This window comes from Gavialis gangeticus, unplaced genomic scaffold, assembly GCF_001723915.1.
Source record: "Gavialis gangeticus isolate Ggan-Ray unplaced genomic scaffold, GavGan_comp1, whole genome shotgun sequence".
In the NCBI taxonomy this organism is placed as follows: domain Eukaryota; kingdom Metazoa; phylum Chordata; order Crocodylia; family Gavialidae; genus Gavialis; species Gavialis gangeticus.
In genome coordinates this window covers 25,018,969-25,041,422 of record NW_017729006.1, presented here as the reverse complement: position 1 = coordinate 25,041,422, position 22,454 = coordinate 25,018,969, and the positions used below count along the sequence as shown (strand labels likewise).

Here is a 22,454-nt window from a genome sequence, read left to right as displayed (position 1 = left end):
AGACCCACATCAGGATCCTACTTCTCAAATTTTCACAAGAAATCTGAGGACCATATGGTGAGGTACAGGCTTCTTGACCAAAGAGGCAGGATGAAAAAGATTCAGCATATATCTCAGCACTGGAACAGGAAATAAGAGAAGTGAAAAACTCTTTCTTCATGCTGTTCCTCACAACCTGATGGTGGCTATTGTAAAATAATCACACAGGCCATATTGAATTGTACGCCAAATGGTGAATAATTCAGGATGCAAGCAAGTATATAATTTAGCCAAATAATTCAATGGAAGCTTTTGCTTGAGCTAGTCTCAATAGTCTTCCTTATTGCTGGAGTATTCTCCACCTTAGATCTAAAATATCAGTCTATTTTAATGCCTGCTGGTAAATGTGCATAAATATAATAATTATCTAATGAAGAAGGGTACAATTTCCTAGACTGTAAAGGCCCATTATGGTGATTTAGTCTGAATTTCAGCCAGCACGACCTGCAATTGAAACCAATAGCTCACCTGGCATAGAACTGACTGTTTTGTGAATACATTACCTACTGTTTATACTATACTAAGCATTTGGAATTACATAGGTAGGAGAAATAGGGGACAAAAAACACCTAATTTTACTTATAAGAGAAAAAGAAAACCTAGTAAAACTTTAAAATGGTGGTTTGCATGACAAGTATGTTTTTGGTCATTTGTCTCCCAATCAATATAGAGATGGGAGTCCAAGTCTATGAAGACATGTTCTTCTAAAGCTCTATATGGAAGAGTTTTTTTGCATCTACCCTTTAATTCTAGATACAGATACATTTTAGATCATAAACCTAATACAAAAGCAAAACTATAGAAAAAGGAGAGGGACTCAGAAGGGGTTTCATCTTATTCATGCTCACCATGAGCATGTCAGTAAATAGCCTGAAAGAAGAGCATATTCATCTTTAGCACCCTAAAAGTTATTCTTAGCAATGCTGTCTTTGAAAGGCATTACTACGAATGTCATTCAATCCATGGAAACTAATCAGCTGGAGCTGTGACATTGTCCCTCCCCACTGCTACATGAATGATATGAGTAGTAAATCTCCCACACCAATATTGCATAGTGAAAGATCAAACAGGTATGCAGGTGTAGTGATACCTATCCCTTTTAATACCCACATTGTATATGCCCTGGATGAGTAAAAATAATGTCCTCAGTATACACACTGCTTTGTGACATATCTATAGCATTATAGGGGCTGGTTTCTATATGAAAATTGTTGTGGAATGTTACAGTCATCGGATTCTTCCTTAGAAATGAGCACTGAAATTCCTTGAATAGCCTTCAAATCTTGTCAAATTTTACAATGAATATTGCTAACTATTTCTTGCCAGCATTCTACATGAAATAGATGACCTCAGCAAATGATTCCTAATTCCATTTACTTGTCTTCCTCAGAAAAAACACATTGGTTGCACAACTGATCTAACACTGTCCAGTCAATTAAACCTGCATTCTCTCCAGGTGTCTGATTTTTGTGTTGCCCTTATACAGAAGACTGCTAATGGTGTTTATTGAGTCTTCAGTTCCTGACCCGTGTGAACCAAATGAAATGGGGGATATACTTTAAAGCCTATTCATGAGAGTAAAAATATTATTTATCTCTGAAAATTTTCTGATTCATGAAGAGAGCTATATTTTGCTTGTAAACTGCCCTGAAATGTTTTACATGAATGGCATATATAGAAATGCAATATTATATTATTCTTCCAAATAAGTTTTCTGTGTGTGTATTCTTTCATTTTCTCTAAAGCAAGGGGGTCAAACTCACCCCAGGTTTGGCACACTGCAGGGTTCTTCCCAGGCCAAATCCAAGGGACCAGCAGCACCTGCAGCAGGTCCGGTGGCAGTATCAGTGCAGGTCAGGTAGCCACAGTGGGGGTCAAGCAGTGGCGGTGATGGGGCCAAGTGTTGTGGGAGTGAGGAGGCTTGGGGGTAGCAGAAGGGATCTGGGGGCCACAGATCAAGTAAGAGATGTATCTGAATCCCTCTCTGTCCCCCTGCTGCCAGTGGCAATGTCCATCAGGGGGCAAGGGCCTTGAATTCTGGGGCAGACCATACCCCGTAGCCCCACCCCAAATTTCTAGTAGGCCACTGGTAGTCTGGTGGATCGAAGGAAATGACTGAGGAAAGTGAAAAGGCTGGTTGGAATATATTGATCAGGATTTAGAAGATATAAGAGGTTTTCCTCCCTTTTATAGTCTCTAGGTCTGGGCCTGATTTAAATATTTTATAGTTGTAGATATTGTGTCCTATGAATGTTGCAGTGTTTTGAACGTGGGAAAGGTGAAACGAACAAATATGAATAATAAAAACTGAACAAAATGCACACAGGCTATTGCACTATTGGAGTGTCAGAAAGGGCTGGGGATTTGGGACCAGGTCGACAAAGGAATTTGGAGGCTTAACTTGGATTTCAGTTTTAGTGGAAATGTATGCACTTAAATATAAATTATGCATTTCATTCCCTTCTGAGTCCGCTCCTTTACTTGTGTCATATACAGTGGTTCTCAACCTTTTTGGATGCAAGGCACCCCTTGTTAGAATAAAAGCACCCCTCAGACTCCGTGCACCTTGTGGAAAATGACAGCTCTTAGCTTTCACTCATGTTTTGACTACAGAAAAATAATGGAGCAATTCTTCTGTGGCAGAAGAAAGACCACGAGTCAGAATGTTTTTGACACTATAGATTCGTGTTTGAAATCTCTGGGTTTATCTTGTGAATCATGTGTAGGTATTTGCACACGTAACAGTGCTAAAGTTTTGCGGCATCCCGCAGCACCCTTAAAAAGATTTCATGGCACCCCAGGATATCGTGGCACCCTTGTTGAGAATCACTGGCCTGAGACTACAGGTTGTCAATACCCAACTTAAATTCTTGTATCAGAACTGCCCACAAGACATAATAATACTAAAGTCTAGCCCTTTTCATCCATAGATCTTAAAGTACTCTAGAAAGAATATAAGTGATATTATCCCTATTATACAGATGGGGGAAGTGAGTCACAAAGCAACTTGCCCAAGGTCAACTGGTCAGCCTGTCAGAACTGGCAAGAGAACCCCGTTCTCAGGACATTTGATCCAGCATTTTCTCTACTGGCCTCTTTTACCCATATATCAAAGAGATTTTGTTGTCACCAAATGCCCAATGCAACATGGATTTTAGGACTCCAACGGTGTCACCTTCCTCCTTGACTTTGCTCCTCTGTCATCAGCAATGTGGTGCTAAATTAGCATCTTAGAAGGTTTTGAAGCCTGTGCAGACAATGTCATGTAAATATTGGACACTTCAGTGAATCATTTCTGAACAAAACTTCAGTAGCGTAGAGCTTGACTGATTAGAATTGCTTGATTGAATTTGTGGTGTTGTCCTCCTAGTACAACACTGCCATCTAGCGTACCTTCATAATACATTTTCCAAGCAGTTTTTTTTTCTAACAATGTGCACTGGTTAAAGGCAATCTTGCAGTTCTTAGTATTTTTGCTTTTTGCATAGCTAATTTCTGAATTAACTGCTGCAAGTATAAAAACAATGACATACTGAAAATACTGTCACTTGGTGATTCTGATTACCCCCACATCATTGATGTCACTGAAAGCCTCTTGAATTATTTATTTCACACAGTAAACGTTGCAAATGTAGTCTTTTTCTATGTTCAGTTCATTTGCAAATTGGTCCTTTGTTCTAATCACTAGATGTATTTGCTGCACCAAGAAAGGGGGTGGAATTTTTTTCTTTTAAATAATTAAGTAAAAATCTGAATTTTAAAAGACAATTTTAATTTTCTTCAAAATTTAAAGATTTTGCAAAAATCTTGTTGGTCTAATAAAAAATATCATCTCTACTATGAGTCCCAAACTTTAAAAGCTAAATTAACTATGATGTATAATGCAAAGACAGAGACAGAAAGAGATTCTTTAGCATCTAGTCCATATAATGTTGTGGTGTTTTGTATGTGTATGCATGTGTTTGTCTGTGTCTAAATGGATGCATCTTTTCAGTGGCCTTAAGGCAGTTGAGTTTGAGCTGCAGGAGGAAAAGTGGTGGTTTCCTGAGCTAGAGGGAGCAGGTTTCAAGGGCAGATAGAAAGAGATAAGAAGCTAAACATACAAAGAGGCAGAGGACTGGGGAGGCCAGGCAGACAGTAAGGCTAGAAAAGGAAACTAGGCAGTAGAGAGTTTTGTTCCCAAATCCCTACACAACATGGTTCCCTAGCTCCAGTCCCTGCCCCCTTGAGGCTCAGCCCAATTCCTTGCTATTCTGTCTTTGGACTGGTCCTCTTAACCCTCAGCTAGCCCCTGAACACACATCCCTTTCTATTTTTGCCTTCGTTCATTAACCCTGTTTCTTCCACCTTCTACTGGCTGGATAAGCCTCATCAGCAGGATTTCTGCTACAACAGACCTCCAGTCCATAAGACCAAGGGTGCTCTTGAGTAAAGCTAGGAGAGTTGGAGCCAGATGGAAAACGTCTAGATTGGTGTTGTTCCACTGCAGTCAGTGGGGTTATGCAGATTAATATAAGGATCCAAGCCCAGATTGCCACAGTTTTTGGAGAAATAGGCAACTGTTGGAAGGAAAGATCTGGCCCAATTCCTCCATTCTGCTTACCTGGTCACTAAGTGTAAAGCCAAAGTTTCCAAGGTAGAAAAAGGTAAAATAATATTTATTAGGCCACTGCTTCCATGGGGCTCTCAGACAGGATATTTCCACTCACATGTTCCAAACCAAGAAATGAAGTACAGAGCTATTCCAAGGGTGTTCCCTCCACCCCAGCGTTTCTTAGGACTTTGGTCCCCAGCATGCTTGAGACCAGCCCCTGGGATGTCCCCCAGGTAGCTTCACTACCACATTTTTGGGTTTGACAAATGAGCAAAAGTGATCTCTATGCTTGAGATCTCAGTTGTGTTTATTCCCCATGAACACAACTACAGTGGTATAGATATTTTCTCTACCACATTCACTCAAAGCTAAGATGACCCCAAATTTAAGACAAACTCTCCCCCCTTCCCCAATAATTAGATTCTATATATGGAAGATGTATAAATTTGTTATAGATGTCCAGGTATAGAATCTAAATATTGGAGGGTTGTCTAGAACTCATCCTCACTGCTATAGCAGGGAAAGCAATAATTGGGGAGGTGGGGGTCAAGCAGCCTCTTTGCTCTCTGCCTCCCTTCTTATCCCTGCAGCCTTCCTGCCTCACCTGCCAGCTGCACACCCCACCGCCTGCTCCTCCCAGCCTCTGTCCCTCCCCACATTCCCCAGTCTCTGCCTCTCCCCCACTTACTGTCAGATGCTTCTCTGGCTGTATTCTTTCCCCAGAAGACAGCATATAGAAGCATGGCTCTTGTCCAGCCATGCAGCGGTGGTGGCCTGTCTCATTGGCTGGGTGGGGGATGGAGTTTCCATGTGCTCTGGCCCTGGGAGAGACTCCAGTAAGGGGAGGAAGAGGGATGGCGAAGGGGTGGGGGACAGATGCTTCAGAGGGCAAGTGGACAGAGGGATAGGAGGCCCTCCTGTCTATGGGGCTCTCAGTTTACTGCCTAGCTTCCTTTTCTAGCCTGTCAACCTCCCCAACGCCTCCTTACCCTCTGCTTTGTATGTGAATCTAAGACAGGGGGCTCCCCAGCATGCTAATGGAGGGAACCTCATTTTAAATTTGAGTAAATATGGTATCTAGTATTATTGAAAAGAGATAATAGTTGTCCTCCAGATATATCGTTAATTCCAACAGGAAAGGGGGATGGGTAAAAACTGAGACAAGTTTGTGCGGAATGCAACTCAAAATAAATTACTCCTCTGTAAATACAATAGGGGCCTGATTTAAAGCTGAGCCAAGTCAGTAGACATCTTTGCATCAGGCTGCAAGGCCAGTAATGAGCTCCTAAACAAGTCTAAAGGACATGAATGAACGGACAGTTTGGTAATGACCAAAGATTGTGCTGGTGTCACTCCATGATGATGTGCTCTGTATTGTTTTTCTCACTTATCAGCTATAGAAGTATGTCTACATGGAAGCTTGCAGTAGACTGCAGAGATGCCCAAGCTAGCTCAAAAACCAGAAACAACATAACTGCCTTACATTAAGATGAGAAGTTACGCTTAAACCTTCTTACAGGTGCTTAAAAAGTATAGCTTCACATATTTACGCTCATTACCAAGTGCTAAGTGCCCTCTAGACCATCTAAAGTGAGGGCTATCTTTGAGTTGTGCTCAACTTAGCCAAACTTCTAATTATTGATGGGAAATCAAATGGCTAAATCAGTGTTCTCCAGCATCCCAAGAGGCACCACTCCCAGGTCAACTGTCTTCCTGGACTGTGGTGCCACCCCTTCTTCCTCCCCAGTAACAGACTGGACAGCAGAGCAACAGCTGGTGAGTTGGGAGGGGACCTTCCAGGCTGGGGAGGGGAGAGGGAGGGGAAGCAGAATAGGCCAAGCTGGGGAGAGCGGTGGGGAGCTACCAGGCTGCTCGGGTGGCAGTCTGCACACACAGCACAACAAAACACACACAGCATGACACGTACACAACACACGCAGAGCAGCATGACATGCTGTGGGGAAGCTCAGAGATCACTTCTTATTAGCAGCACAATTGAAGGTATGGGAGGGAGGCTGACAGGTCCTTCCAGCAGCTCTCCAGCTCCTCTTGCTGGTGAGTGCTGGTAGAGTAAGCTCTTAGCGCATTTATTTTTCTCTCTGGAAAGCTTGTGTTTTGCCTGGTGGAGATAACATCTGCCATTGGCAACAGTATTTAGCTGTAACATAGCATGTTTTAGCAAGTCCGAAAAGGTTCCCCCTTTAAGATTTATTTTTGCTCAAGCACATATTTGCAAAGAAAGTAACATTTAAGCATTTTCTCTTTATGAAATGCTAGAGTTGAAAGCAGTGAGAAATGATATACTCTGATACATCTACAGAATCTAGGAAAGTCTCTTATTCACTTGCTCCCCAAATGAAAAATGACTTTCTATTTGCTCAACCAGCTTTGTAGGTTGAAATTAGTAAATGCCCACTTGAAAACTTATGAATATGCACTTTTAAATGAACTGCACCAAGTAATTTATTTTGTGGATTTGTATTGCTGGGTTTTGCATTGATATATAGGCGGAGGATGGTAAATTTGGCTGCTATGCAGTTGGAAGCATCATTGTGGATGTAACTCCTGTTTAAAAAAAATGGACAATGCTGTAGAGAGGCTTAAAGTGTAAATGTTTTTAATTGAAATAAAAAGCTGTGTCAGCAGTTCCAAACTTTTGCAACAGAGCCCCTTCAGCAAAAAAACAAAGCTAGTTATAACTTATCTGTGCTCCGGCTTTGCATCATTATAGGCCTACCCATCTAAATGCATGCCTCTTTCATATCTTCACAGCTGATCCATTGAAGACAAGTATATGTACACTTGCAGGAGGTGCATCACACAGGTCAGGGTTTGCTGCATTGTGTTTAATCCAGTGCCATTCAGAAAACTGAAGTTTCAGTCTCATCTAAGTGCTCTTGCAATCTGGAGTTAGGCTAAGTGAAATATTGGTGGTGAAATGCCGAGTTGCATTAGGATCCATATAGCTACTTAAAAGTTTGACCAGCAGGCTGACAATACCAGATATGGTTTGAGGCATTTGACTTTTCTGCAAGGCATGGTTCTGCAGTGATGCAAGTAGTCATAGCAGCTCTGAATCACATTGGCATTGCCCTTTTGACTCCTCATGTTAATCTAGAGGAGCAAATGCTCTTGGCTGAAGGGTTCCCACTATTCTTAGCACTTGCTATATGCCACTGAATGAATGGATGTGAGCACTGTTTTCTTGACTTCTCAAGACAAGTCTCTGTGTGAATGGTTGGCCTTCAAGGCTGCTCCCAAGCACAACTGTGTTACACAATGTTCCTTATGGGCAGCAGGAGTAGTTTAAAAGCTTTTGCAAGAAGTACTACAGGTGAGATTTCCATTCGCTTCACTGCACTTAAACCCTCTCTACTATGTGCACTGTGCTCCCTACTCACCTATGCTCATGCCACTGCAGAAACAGATTTGCTTAGACTCCTGAGCATCATGTGCCTTTCTCCACACTGTACAAAAATCTCTTTGCATGGAAGTCATGGCTTGCTGCAATTCCTTCTGCAGCCTGAAGGGTGAAAGAAAAGCTAAAGCTGTTCAGGATTAATCACCTTAGAATCTGCTATATTTCCTGTGACATGATGCCTGTTAAACCAGGAATGAGATTTTTCTGAAGATTGCAAGCTTCTTGGGGTAAGACTAAGTCCTCTTTTGTGTAAAGGAAAAAGCACACCGTAGTCACCTGAAAGATGGTATTCATAAGCTTGGGTACTTACTTGCAGAGAGAACCTTTATGAGGCATTAACTCTCGTAGAGCAGTGGTTTTTAACCTGTGGTCAATGGACCCCTGAGGGACCACAAACTATGTCTAAGGGATCCGTGAAAGATGACTGTGATCAATCAAAAGTACATGAATACCCACACTTAAAATTCAAAGGGGTTTGCACCTCCATTTGAAATTGTAGGGGTCCGCAAATGAAAAAGGTTGAAAACCACTGTTGTAGAGGAAACAAGGAATCTTCAACTCAGTTCTTTGTCGGTGAATACAAAGTTTCACATAGGATACATTCTCTGTTGCTGAGAGTCATGTGTAATGACATTTTTTGGCTTAATTTCAAATTACATCACTGATTTACGATCTTATTTACTTATTAAATAATAAATCTTGTTGATCCACCTTTAAGAATTGTTGTGTTGGGTGATTTTACTGAAAAGGTAAATTCCTGATATACACAATCCATAGATGGGTAGGTAAGTTGTGGGGATCCTGCTCTTGCTTTTGGGCAGTTCTTCACGTGGACTCTGTTATCCCATTATTCTGGGAAAAGGAGTGGAGGAGGAGGAGACAAAAGAACTAAATTGGTGGCTATTTACTTATCTTTATTCATCATTCAAATCCCTCCACCATCCACCCCCTATATAAATGTATATATGGTCCCGAGTTTCCATAGCTGGCCACATGTAGCTTTGTAGATGAAGTTTCCAGCACTGCTTTGGCTACTTTAATTGAGTGTGTTCTAGGAACTGATACTATTACCACACTGACAGAGGCAGACAAGGCATGGAAAAGGTTTGTTATATTAAGGGAAAAGACAAGCTACAAATATGGACTAACTCTTAGTATTTCTCACTAACTACTTAGAACAAAGTATCTTTGATTTAAAAAAAACCCAACAACCAAGACCTCCTTAGTAGTAGCTCAAAAACAAAAGTGTATTAGTTCCATAGATAGAATATATCAGAAATAATTAAAATTGTATGCAAAGCATAACCTATGACATGCTTTTGCTGTAATAATGTTATCATTTGGGGTGTGGTTTTTTTTTGTTAATATCTAACTATTTTTTATTTCATCTATAAAATAGGATGTCACTGAAAATCTGTGGGTGCTAAATATTTTGTACACTGCATGTTTAGCTATGTAATTATTCACTATTGTCATTGATTCACTATGCAAATAATACTTTGAATCTAGTATATTGTATAATCAACTGAATGCTTATGAAAGACACTGGATAGATAGTTCTGGAATCTACAATCCCAGGTTCAGTAGAAGTAGAAATGTTACAGTGTTTCTTGCATCTCTTCATTAATGTTTCTTAGTCCTTTTCCTGAAGGAAATATGTTGGGCATTAAAAGGCTAATTGAATTCAGCCTCCAAGACTTGATAGTCTTTGACCTCTCTGCTGAGAACCCTCCTGGACTGAATGAGGGACAAATCAGTGTTAGTTAGTGCTGTTTCTTTGTATAGGGTGAATGCCTGTTCATGACACCACCCTTTTTTTATGAAGAGCTGGTTTGTCTTGTGTGCCAGTCTGTTGGTAACCAGTTATATTTTAATGAACTCTACAGATTATAGTAGGCTGTGAAGCACTGTCATATATTTTTGTATGAATTAAGCTATACAAAAATATGAAATGATTGTTGCATCATGTAACACACAAAGTCTATTAGATGCTGTTGTTTTCATTACATCTCTGAATTCTCCAGCATGAGTATTACTCTTTACAGCACCTCCTAATGAAAGGTTAGGAGCAAGTCAAGAGAGCTTATCAAAAGAAAACATATAGCTTAAAAAGATCCACTACCCAACTAGTTCTTATTCCACCAACTCTGGAAAAAGATCTCTAAAAGAAAAGAGTCAATACTATATGTTAGTACAAAAGACAACTGTTACATTTCTAAGAAGTTTCTCTTCTGAGAGCACTAGACTCTAATGTTAAAGATTTTTAAAATAATGGCCCTTATGGGGTACTAATTTTTAGTATTAGAATAAACTCAAAGCCTGTAATGAAGGAGAATATAAGTACGAATACAGATAATCTACTTGTATTGGCCATGCATGTGATGTCTGAAAGGGATTTTGAGTTTCTATTTTTGTACTACTGTGGTTTTGCTGCAGTCCGTGATATGCCAGCAGAGTAAAACAAGTGTAATGAAATGAAGAATTAGGATGGAAACACACGTTAGGATTTTAAGCCAAGTGGAGCAGGTAGTGGCTTACTTCTGCCCACTGCTGTCCTTCTGTGAGAAAAAAACAACAGTAACCAGCCTAACAAAAGAAACTGAGGTTTAAAGCTCTGTCCTATTCTCCCACTAGTGCTACTTTTAATGCCTGGTTGGCTAGCTCCTTCCTTACGTTAACTGTTACCATAACAGATATGCAAAAGTAGGCTTCAGTTTAGATAGTGTCAGCATATGGAAAAATCCCATATAAATCAGGATCTTGATCTGAATTATCTGATACATTTCTTCCAACCCTAATTACAAATTCATTGACTTCAGTCTCTTCCAACAAGCCATGAAGTGCAGATAAGCAGTTGGTTCTAGCTTAAATGCAGTGATGCTTAAGAAAAGTATTTATAAAAATGAACAGATTTTTTATATGCTGCCCTTTTGAATTACCCAGAATTATGTACAATAGGTTGGAGATATTGCAGTCATCTTAAACAGGGAATTTTTCTCCATCTTTTTCTTCATCTTCCACAATCACTGTCTGCTTCTCTTCTCTAAGCAATTTAATACCTTAAAAGAAGGGAGAAGGGGGAACCAAAAGAAGAAAAATGTTTAATTAACAAAGTGAGTCTCAAAATCTTTTGGATCATAAAGCCCTTTTTCAGTATCTTACACAGCTGTGTAACCCTAGGATTCTATATTATGGCTAATAAGAAAGTCAGCTTTATGTTACTGCAATCACACTGGAGCCATTTTCTCTTCCTTTCTTTCCTTCATTTATGGTTTCCCTATTCCTTTCTTCAGTTTTTCCATTCTTCCTTCTCATTCACCCTCTATAAGTTTGCACTTCAGTTTAAGAAATGCTAAATGAACACATTCTAATAACAACAATTGTACATCCACAAAACCAGCACATTGTTGAAGCAGCAAGCCCACTGCTGTTTATTCTAGGGAGTTGAACTGTTTGTAAAAAGTATGTTAGGCAAAGCAATATACTTACTCTCCTGAATAATATTTTAATCTCTCTACATATTGGTAATTGTGGTTGTGTAGGATGTTTTAATTTGAAAATTTTGTTTAGATTTTGCTGTTCAAGATTCCAGCAAAATCTCGTTGGACTCTGCTGCTCCAGCAGAGAGCAGAACGCATCCTTTTCACAATCCCCGCATTGTGCTTTAGGGAAATGCCAGGTGACCCTGAGCAGTCTGGGTCAGCCAATCAGAGCTGCCCTCTGCACTGCTGCCATTTGTCACAAGGAGGATTAAATAAGTCTACAGAACAGGCTGAGATATGTGCACAGGGCAGCTTCCCCCATCACCACCTTATCATCCCCCATCTGTACAATGTCAGCACTGTAAGCTCTCCACTCCTTGGGGCCTCAGCATTCAAATGTCTGTAAATGCAGCTTGGGTAACTTTCTCTACCAGGAGAGCAAACCTGGGAGAATTCTCCCAGGCTATTTAAATGTGTTCATGTAGTCCTAATGTCAGCAAGTTGTAAATAAAAAAGATGAACTGGGATCAGTGCTGAACACATTCAGGTATATCACTAAAAATATTGTATCCAGCACCAGCTTTACACAAGTTGGGGGCTGGGGCAGAGGCTAAAGCATGGACCCTTCTCTCTACTCATCTACACTTTGAATGGGATTTGCATGTTAGCTTAGTAAGGCCCTGGGCAGTTGTCCTGGTTGTTGACCGGCTGTTATTGTACCAATATGTAGGGCCCTACTGAATTCATGGAAGAACTGGGCTGAGCTGCATCTTCTTTAATCCTATGTGCCCCTCCACTGCTTATTGGTAGACGGGCCTCACTTGTGGCTTGCTCCTGAACGGTGAGGAGGCGAAAACTGTGGTTTAAACATGATGCCATTTTTGGCCTCTCAACACTGATTGGCCAAGGGGCCCTGGCAACCCTGCTGCTTGCTGCTGACTGGCAGGGAGGCAAAAATGATGCCACATTTAAAACTGGTTTTCCCTTCCCTGCTGATCAGGAGCATGCTGCAAGTGGGGCCTTTCCACCAATCAGCGAGGGTGGGGTGTGCATGGGGGATCCTACAAGATTAAAGGAGCTGCAGCACAGCCTGCTTCTGCCATGAATTTGGTAGGGCCCTACCTATATGACATGACAACAAGAAGAAAGATGGCATGAGAGTTAGGGTTTTTAAGAGATCTGTGTTCAGTCAGCTGTGGACTTGCTATATAGCCTACCACATAACGTGTCTGTGGGCATGTCTACATCAGACGCTGACCACACAGTAGCCAAATAATACTGTGCAGTAGCATGTCACAACATGAGCAGTGCTAATATGTGACTGTAGTATTATTAGGCTACTGCTCAGTAATGTCACTTAAAAGATGTTTGCTGGTAACTCTGGTTACTACACATTTATTTAGTACTTACTTATGCATAAGTACTAAACAGATGCACAGTAACCGCTGCACAGTAGTGTCTCATGTAGATGCACCCTGTGTCTCTCCATCTGACCTGTAAAATGGGGATCCTTGTGTATCCTATCTTTTGTCCACTTTCTGGCTTCTCTATGTAGATTGTAAGCTTCTCAGAATATAAACTGTCTCTTCCTATGTCTATAAATAGTGCTTAGAACAATCTGATCTCAACAACACATGAGGCATTTATGTATTACAGTGATACCAAAATAGAGTACAATAAATAAAATTAAAAATAACTTTCTTAAAATGGAATGGATGAAACCAGTCATTAGGTCCAGTGTGAATGGGCAAACGGATGAATTTTATTTTTGCTTAACTGTCCATTTCCAGTAAAAACCAACAAATGGCTTCTAAAAAATGTTTTACATCCACCTTTCTTGGTGTGTTGCTTAATATATTCCAAAAACAGGATGAGGGAAAGCATGACTTGAGGTCAAGAAAATCACCTGAAATCAAGTTTCTGCTGTTGCACTTCAGCATGCCACGTTGTTCTGTCAAACCAACTTGTTTTCCTTCTTTCTGTGTTAAAAGCCCTCTCATAATGAAATATGTCATGAAGTCTGAAAATAGAGCAAAAGAAGCCATCCCACGCAGAAAGGCATTCTTCAGCTCTGGATTCTCTTCAAGAAGTGATAAGTTATGAACATGCTTTGCTGACCAAAAGTGTTATTAATTTAACTCAGGTCCTGCTTTCTTACTGTTCAGCTTATTTTACTGTAAAAGAGCAACAATTCAAGGGACTGAAGGGAAGCTAGTTCTTTTTACATAATTTTGAAACACTGTGGGCATGTCTACATGTGCCCTTGACTGTATAGTTGGACTGTGCTAAAGCAAGTACTAAATGACTGTGCGGTACCCACTGGTACTGTGCAGTCCCAGTGGTGCACCGGTTGTTTCCAACCCTACTGCACAGTAGCAGCAGTATCATAGTTAGTGCCTGCTGAGGCTATGTTGCCGTATTTTGTCACTATGGTGGCATAACGTCTCACGTAGACACACCCACTGTGGTGTATTTTTTCAAATAACCATTGCATAGCTGATGCTGTAAATTAGTGGCAGGGATGACATTTTCAGATCTGTACAGGAAATATTTCTATTTGCTATCCAGACTTCTATTTCTATTTATATCAAACAAAACAAAATATAGACATGCATATTTATTTCCTTTATATTTGCATATTTTCCCAAATGCCCCGTGCATTATATTTGCTATGTAAAGATGATCCAATTGTTCTGGTGACCTGGCTGAAATTCTTATTTCACCACAGATTGGCTCTGTGACTTCCTTCTCTGAGGGGATTTAAATCTACAGCTGCTATTTCCCAGGGCAGCATTGTAATAATCAGACTATAGGCAATTCTGGGAAGGATTTCCTCAATATCTCCTGTTCAATATATTCTACTTTGCAAAATAATTATTCATTGCCACACCAACTGGAAGCCAGGTCTCCCCTTCCCAGATGAGTGACCTAATCACAGTTTCAACATTCTGGCCTTTGTGGACCCCATTCTTGGCCTCCTAAGGGCATGTCCCTACCGCAGCAAGGGTGGGTCTCAGTGAGGAAAGGCGTGATTGTGAGTATGTCTGGCCTATTCCTTGCCACCTGCAAGTACATTCCAAATCTCACAGTTCACTATCAGACTGCTCTGGATCCATTCCTCCAAACCTGTTCTGAGCCCTTGGTTTCCAGCATGCTCGAGAGCAGTTGCTGGGGATGAGTCCAGAGTGGTCTTAATGGCAAATTTCAGGTCTGAAGTGTATTTGCAAATGCAGGTATGCAGGGTGTAGGAGGGGCATGCTTGGCCCTCTCCTTCCTGGAACCTGCTGTGGCCATGGTGCAGACATGCCCAGGCTCCTCATGCAGTGTATAGAGAGGCTATGCACCACCCTTGGGGATAAGAAGTCCACCAAGTGACAGGACACCTAAAATTTGCATAGTATAAAAGGAAAATGAAACTGTAAATCTGATCTGTACCCCTGTCCAATACACTGCTGTTTCCATCTAAAAACCAAACAACCGTAAACAGTGCATTAGGATTACTAACAGATGTTCAATTAAAGGCATGATGGCATTTGATCCCTGATCCCAGCAATCATGCCTTCTGTCATGACACATGCATAGCAGGAGGCGTGATTTCAGATTGGGTATCAGATCCCAGTCGCACCATATTGCCAGTGCAGGGGGAGCCCGAGGTCAAGTGGTGCTCCTGTGGCTAGGGACACAAGTCAGCTGATTGAGGTTCCCCTCTGTGGGGCCCTTGGCTGTCAGCTGATTAGGACTCTCAGCCATGAGACCACACGGCAACCAAGCGCTCCATACAATCCCATGGCAGGGAGCCCTAATCAGGTGACCAGTGCTCCCAACCTCAGGAGCATATCAGAGCCCTTCAAGGCTCCAGTGCTGGCCACACATTCAATTTAAGGTGTGATGGGAACCAGCTACAATATTATTGCACATTTTTTGTGTAATAATTTGTGGCTTACTTCCTGTTTATTGCACTATTTAATTGAATGAATGCCTGACTTAAAATATGATTGACTGGTTAATCATGTGACATGTCTTAAGTGTAAAGTCCACAAGGGGCATAGATGGTCATCACAATCTGGAGCAACAGTGGGGATGGCCACAACAAATAATCATGGTGGGAAGTCTGGATTTTCCAGACAGAATGTGGATTGAAAATACACATGCCAGTGTAGCCTACAGAAATGAGTGGATGTCTGGGATTTAGGAACACCTGTGTGCTGTTCCTGACTCCAAGCAAATCACTGTGGCTTTTTGCCTAATTTTCCCCAAGAGGGTATAACGAGCATTATATCATGCAGAATATCCCATATATATGTTCTGCAGGTGACAGATCATCTATCATACACATGTCTGCCAAGAACTTTTACTATGTAAAGCAGTGTATAAATCAGAAGTTGTAGTAGCATTTTGCCCCAGAACCCTGCACTGGTGAAAAATCTCCAGTGCAAAACTGGCCCATCGAGTATTTCAGTGTCAAAGGTCCAAACTCAGAACCTTGCCAGAGCTGCACTCAGTTGACCTCAGAGGGAGGATGCAAAGGCAAAAGTGGCTGCAAGTTAACTCTGTGTCTTCTGGATCAGCCATATCCTTAGTGGTCTGTAGTGAAATGTGGAGTATCTTCAGCATTTCTCAGGGGTACATCTACCTGCCTGTAGCTTGAAAAGCTTTTCTGGCAGAATGGTAGAGTTTTCCAATCACACTTCTTGAACTGGGGCTGGGATGGGGTGGGTGTAGTACTCCTTGGGCACATCTACACATGCAGTTAATGCACATGAACAAACTCCAGAGCTTATTGCTCTGTAGTTGACTGCTTCCAGGCACCACATCTTCATGGGCACCCATAACTGCAGCACATTGAGCCAGGTTGGAGCAGTCCTGGCTGGCAAAGGGCCCAGAGGGTCAGCCTGCCAGCCCAGGGCTGCTCCTCTCAGCTCAACTGGCTGTGGAGAGGCTGAATGGGGCATGAGGGTGCTTCAGCATGAGGCTAACCAGCTGGCAGTCCCTGCACTGAACCATCCCCATGCCCCAGCCAGCCAGGGTAGTGTCTACGCATACACTGCTGTGGAGTAGAATAACTCAACAGCAGGATAATGTTTGTATTTACAAATACCATCCTGCTGTGGAGTCAATTAGTTTACTCCAGCCTAATAGGGGCGCACATGTAGATACATGGCATTTCCTGCACAGCTAATTTGTCTACTGCACCATAAATGTCTCATGTAGATGCATCCCTTGAGTGGTTCCTTACTTTCCTTATAAAGGGGGAGTCCTGAAGGAGCTGGTTAAGCTTTTACACTTACAGATCAATGAGCAAAGGGAAGGATAAGTGCCTGAGACTATTCTTATAATGATCTTTACTCCCATTAGCAATTTTAAGTAGCTATACTTCAGGAAGAATTTCACTATAGTTACACTTGTATTTACATTCTTGTCAAAACCCTCACTCTGAAAGGCCGCTTCAGAAACACTTAGGGTTAATTGCCTATGGTGTTAATTGAGGATGGCAACAAAGAATGTTTCAAATGTTGGTATAAGCCTAAGTAAGCCTAAATCTGATCTACCACTTTTAACTGTCTTTTGAAGAAAAAGCCACATCTGAATTGTGGCTATATTGTCTCCCATTAGGAGCCCAACATATTGGCTGATTAAATTTATTTAGCTATCCAATAGCTGACACCTTCCGATGGTGGTTCACACACTATCTATCATTTTTCTTTTTATATAAATAGGAGTAATGTCTCTGTGACTCGGGTTTTCATCTGTAAATTGGCAAGAATAATATTTTCTGTCTCCTACCCCATTTTGTTGTTGTTGTGACCTCTTCCAGGCAAAACTGTTTCTTTCTATGCCTAGGTACAGTGAGGCCCTGGATCTTCATGAGGTCTTTACGTTGTAATACAACCATTCTGGACATTACTGAATTTTTGCATAACTCATTGCTACAGGATGTGGTGCTCTAGACCAAGATGGAGCATCATGATGCTTGGTTTCTATTTGTGAGCTCTAGCATTGATCTTAATGCTTAATCTCTCCGTACCGCTGTTTCCCATCTGTAACTATCCATGTACCTCACAGAAGGTTTGAAGGGAAACACATACCAAGTGTCTGGAAGATATAAAACACAATGAACATCATTCTACTTCCTGCCTTCTTGCCCTCACTCCGGGAGTGGACTTGTTCAATTCAGTAAGAAGTTCACTTTGGATGTTCAGTCTGGCACATCGCTGGATCATTTCTGTCCAGAACAGGACTGATTCAAGTGGTCAGACAACCGGTGAAAAGTGGAGGAAAAAGGCAAGGCCTCTCACTTTCACACATATGCATGGCCCATCTACTTAATAAACTCACTGTACTTGGGAGGCTGTGTTACTCTGAGCTAAGCCTAAAGAAGCAAAACTATGTCCAGGTGGTGTCACAGATGGGCATGGAAGAGGCTAACTATCCCTGCCTCTCAGCAGTGCTAAATAACCTGAAGTTACCTTCTGAAGTCTGTATGAAACAACATGGCTAGAAGGCCCTGCTTCTGGGTATGGCAACTTTACTGTGTAAACACATACTATGTGATATGCATTTGCGCAGACAGCCATTGGCAAAAATTAAAATCTGTTAATTAAGCTCTATTAGTTAAAGCAGCTAGTCTTTCTCACTGCTGCTAGTAGCATCAGAAGCATTGGCCTTTGGTAGTGACTAGGATGGAGACACATTAAAAATAATGAGTGAATGATGAAGAACTGTGTGTGCTCCTTGGGCAGCACACACCAATACAGGCAGCTGGGGACTGAACAGCCCTTTTGTTTTTATTTGATGCCCATAACTGTGCTGGGGCTTCTCAGGTCTCCAAGCCTATAATTGAGATTTTATTTTGCACAGCAGTCCCGCAAGAGCTGGTTTTATTTATTCTCTGTCTGCTGCCTTGTAGAATAACCCTGAAAGTAAACAAGTTGTAAATTCTGGATGAGTCCTTTGCCACAGTGAGTCACTCTTTCATTTTAAGCATGGCACCCACAGTGCACACAGTAGATTTTTGTAAATTATGCATCCTTGAAAGGGCAGAGAATAAGACAAGGCTCAGTGACAACTAAGCATGCAAGTCACCCTAGCCATGGCACCCTAGCATGATATGCATTAGGGATTATTTTCTGTTGTGAAAATGAATCATGTCCTCCTTGGAGGAGTAAGTACCCACAGAAAGACAGCTGGGAATGTTGATTTCAAAAGGAGATTGTAATTACCAAGCCGTTGTGATTGATTTCATAGAGGATCAAGGGGGTCTGTGTGTGTGTGAGTGTGTATTATCATCAGTCATATTGTCAAGGGCTCTGATTTCTGTAACACATATCAAGGCCACTGCCCTTTTCTTTATTACTATATTCCCTTTAGTAGTTCTTGATTAGCAAGTCTTATAGAGATCATCATAAAATGCTTCTATTATCATCTAACATTCATTAACTGCCTCAGTCACTTCCAAATTCATCAGAACCAAGGACTAATTCTTCTAAGGAAAGAAGATCCTTAAAGTGCCTCTAAACATCTTGTGTCCCACTTATGTGCCCACTAGAGATCACTAAGGTTAAAGCGACAAGGATTAAATTAACAAAATAATGGACATTACCACAAATTGAACTTGCATGACAAATGTTGAGCCAGTGACCTGCCCCTGTGGTGCCCTGTTATACCAGGTTTCTAAAAACAAGAGCATTTTCTGTTGCTCTTTAAAACTCTTCATCTCACCACATTTAGTAGTTATTATACTACTAGTAAATACCTCTCACTTAATATATAGCACTTTATAAAAGAGAGATCTCCTCCTCCCCATTTTGGTCTCTGTATGCAGCTCCAGTGACACAGAGGGGCTCCAAAAGGTGCTCAAAAGTGTTCAAGGAAGAATGCTGCCTCCAGGTTCAGAAATATTATTGGGCTAAGACAAGCCCTTAGCTTTTCTCAAAAAAAAAGATAGCAAGTCAGGGTGGAGTTTAAGTCCCAAGCACTGTATTTTCAAAGTAATATAGGGACAGGTGAATCATTAATTTAAAACACTGTGAGAAATGTTGCCTCTCTTTCTGCTTTCAAACTAATCTTTATGAAACAGGTTTTTCCCCACCTTATTTGCTATTTGAAATTATTTACCAAATGGTCTCCCCCATTAAGTCTCTGTCTGTGTCCTTTTTACATGAGAAGTTCATTACAGTTGTTCCACATGGCAAATTTCAAGTTGGAGTTTTTGCAGCTGGATGCACAAGTCATGTGATATGTTTCTTTCCCTTCAGTGAATGGGCAGAAGCTCATCAGGAGTCCAGTGCAACTACTGTAATTCTAAATCTGAAATCTGTTTTCCATGAATGTGCTCCAATATTGACTTAAAAATTGCTGGTTCCCCCACATGTTTACTAAAACATTTTAATGAAAAGGAACAGAAGTGTTTACAAATACAATGCTTCAAAACTTTTTTTTTTTAATTCAGTTGAAGGGCCAGTCCTTTGAGTCATTTTGAGCTTTATTTGAGGGGAAGCCAGTGGATGTTTATGAAGGCTAATTTGTAGGAAGCTCATGGATATTAGGGTTTTTTTAGTATTTCCCATGCTCAGTGCTCTGATCTTGCAAACATACTTATGTATAGCTTTATTCACATGAGCAGATGCACTCACTTACATGAGACTGCTCATGTGGGTAAAGCTACCCATCTGTGTTTGCCAATGTGTGCAGGACTGGGGGCTTAATTAGGAGGGGGTTAGATTTACAAAGGTACTGGGGTACCTTTCTGAGTATATATTAGCTTCTGAGCATTTATTAAGTAATTATTACTTCCCTGTTCTTTCAGTGCTGGGGCACTGGCAGTACTCTCATCTCCCCTGCTTTTCCTAGTGGTATGTGAAGGTGTTCCAGTACTTTGGATATTGTTCTTTGTAGTTGGTGAGGGTTTGAAGTGGTGATTTGGGGAATTTATTTAGTTAATGATACGCTCCAAATTCAGGGGGCCCGACTTGATGGCTCAGAAGATTCATTCCAGTCCTATGTTTCTACTGCAGAAAACTTCCCAACAGGTTTACAAAGCAGGATAGGCATCTGACTCTAGCTGGTTACAGCAACTAAGCAGCTAACCTGCTAGGTACTTTTGTGGTCTCCCTGCGTACTTATCTGCATTTGTAAGCATCTAAATAGCTTGTTGTTCAATAATCCCTCAGAGCCAAGAACTAGGCATAAGACTGCCTCTTCCAGCATCTGAATTCCAACTGCTCAACATTGGGCATGTCTACATGAGATGCTTTAGTGTGCATTAGAATAATCTAATGCACAATAAAGCATCAGCGTCTACAAGTGTGCAGGACTTACTGCACAGTAAATTAGGCTAATGTGAAGTTTACTAGTACCAAGAAATACAGGTACTAGATTAACCATGCATTAGCTACTGTGCAGTAGAGCATGTGTAGATGCTGACCAGAAGCAATTTGCTCCCAGTCAGCCTAGGCACAGTGGGAGCTTGGGATCTCAGCCTGCCCCAGCAGCACTGACTTGATGCAGTATCCCATGGTTGAGCATCAGCAGCACCCTGACCTCTCCCCTCACTTTGCTTGCTGAGGGAATGGGGGAGCTCTCTGTTCCCGTTCCCTGTGCTGCTCAGCTCCCAGGTCCTGCCAGGAGATGAGCAGCACTGGGATGGGGACGCTCTCTGTCCTTGCATTGCTGGCCCAGGGACAGAGCTTCCTTGACCCCTCAGCCCTGCTGCTGCCTGTGCAGCACATGCCCTAGTCATCTTCCACTCCCCACCCATGCTTGTGGGGGGAGCTGGGAGCTGAGCAGCACCAGGACTGGGGACAAGGAGCTCCCCCATCCCCTCAGCAGGCAAAGTGAGAGGAGAGCTTAGGGTGCTACTGCCGCTCAAGCATAGGGCATCACCCCAAACCAGTGCTACTGAGTTGGGCTGCGACCCCAAGCTCCATGAAGCTGGGACCTGTCCCCCACTCTGACACAGCTCCTCCCCGCTCCCTGGAGCCCAGGCCTGACCCCCAAACAACATTAACACACTACACAATTTCAAATGTGTATAGCTAATGTATTAAGTAAACTAACTGGTAATGTTCAGTTAGTCTCAGAGGTGCCTTGTGCTGACATGTGGACTGACAGAGCTTTCCACGAGTAGTGCAGAATGTTCCTTTTTATATATTTATATAATTATCTGGGGTCAATACAGTATTTAAAAATGTTTCTGTGTATTGGATCTGCAGTGACTAACTAGCATACCATAGTTAAGGGTACCCCATTTTTAGAAATCACTCGGAGTCAAGAAGTCTGCTTCATTCAGTGTATTAAGTCTAATTGGCTGGCATTATGTAACATGACCTCTGCTCAGTACAACTGATTTCAGTTAGTACATGACAGAGCTTTTTCAAGATGCAGCTCCCCACACAAATACCATTAAAATCCCAGTCTGAAGTTACTTCATTTCTACAAGGCTGTTTTTAACTATTTTTAAGTATTTACCATTCTTTTCAGTCATTTTGCTTTCCTTTGCTTTTTGTGTGTGCATGTGTGCTTGTTTGTGTGGATGCATGTACAAATGTGTATACCAGGTTTAAGTATGTGCTTTGCTGAGCTGGGGCCGCAGTAAGGAGCAGTATAATAGAAGGGGCCCTTTTCAGATGTGTAAATGTAGGAAATATGCAAGAAGCATGGTTTCTGTGGGGGTATTTTTTATCAGATCACCTGTATTCTTGAGAAAGGTGGTAGACAAGATCTGATGGGCACTTTGTGCTCAAAACTTGTCTTACATCTCGCCCAAATATAAAATTGGTGCAATAAAAGGTATCACCAAAAACCTGGCTTTTTCATTTTTGTTGGAGGTATCTTCATTTATGAAACATTTAGCATTAGGTTTGGAGCTGGGTAGCTCCTGTCGGCCCCCCCCCCCCCCCCCAACCACCAACCCACACCC

The 22,454-nt window shown here is 41.6% G+C and overlaps 1 protein-coding gene across 3 annotated transcripts in view; it reads right to left on the bottom strand.

Moving 5' to 3' along the window:
* Nucleotides 1-9,280: 9,280 nt before the first annotated feature.
* PPP1R17 (protein phosphatase 1 regulatory subunit 17) overlaps nt 9,281-22,454 on the bottom strand; it is a 33,875-nt gene continuing 20,701 nt past the window's right edge. For 2 of the 3 annotated variants that reach the window (XM_019508997.1, XM_019508999.1), the window contains one exon: nt 13,294-13,556. In XM_019508997.1, the coding sequence (XP_019364542.1) occupies nt 13,309-13,556 (248 nt within the window). In that variant the 3' untranslated portion in view covers nt 13,294-13,308. Of the gene's footprint in view, nt 11,114-13,293; nt 13,557-22,454 lie in introns of those variants that run through there. The other variant, XM_019509000.1, reaches the window with a different exon arrangement.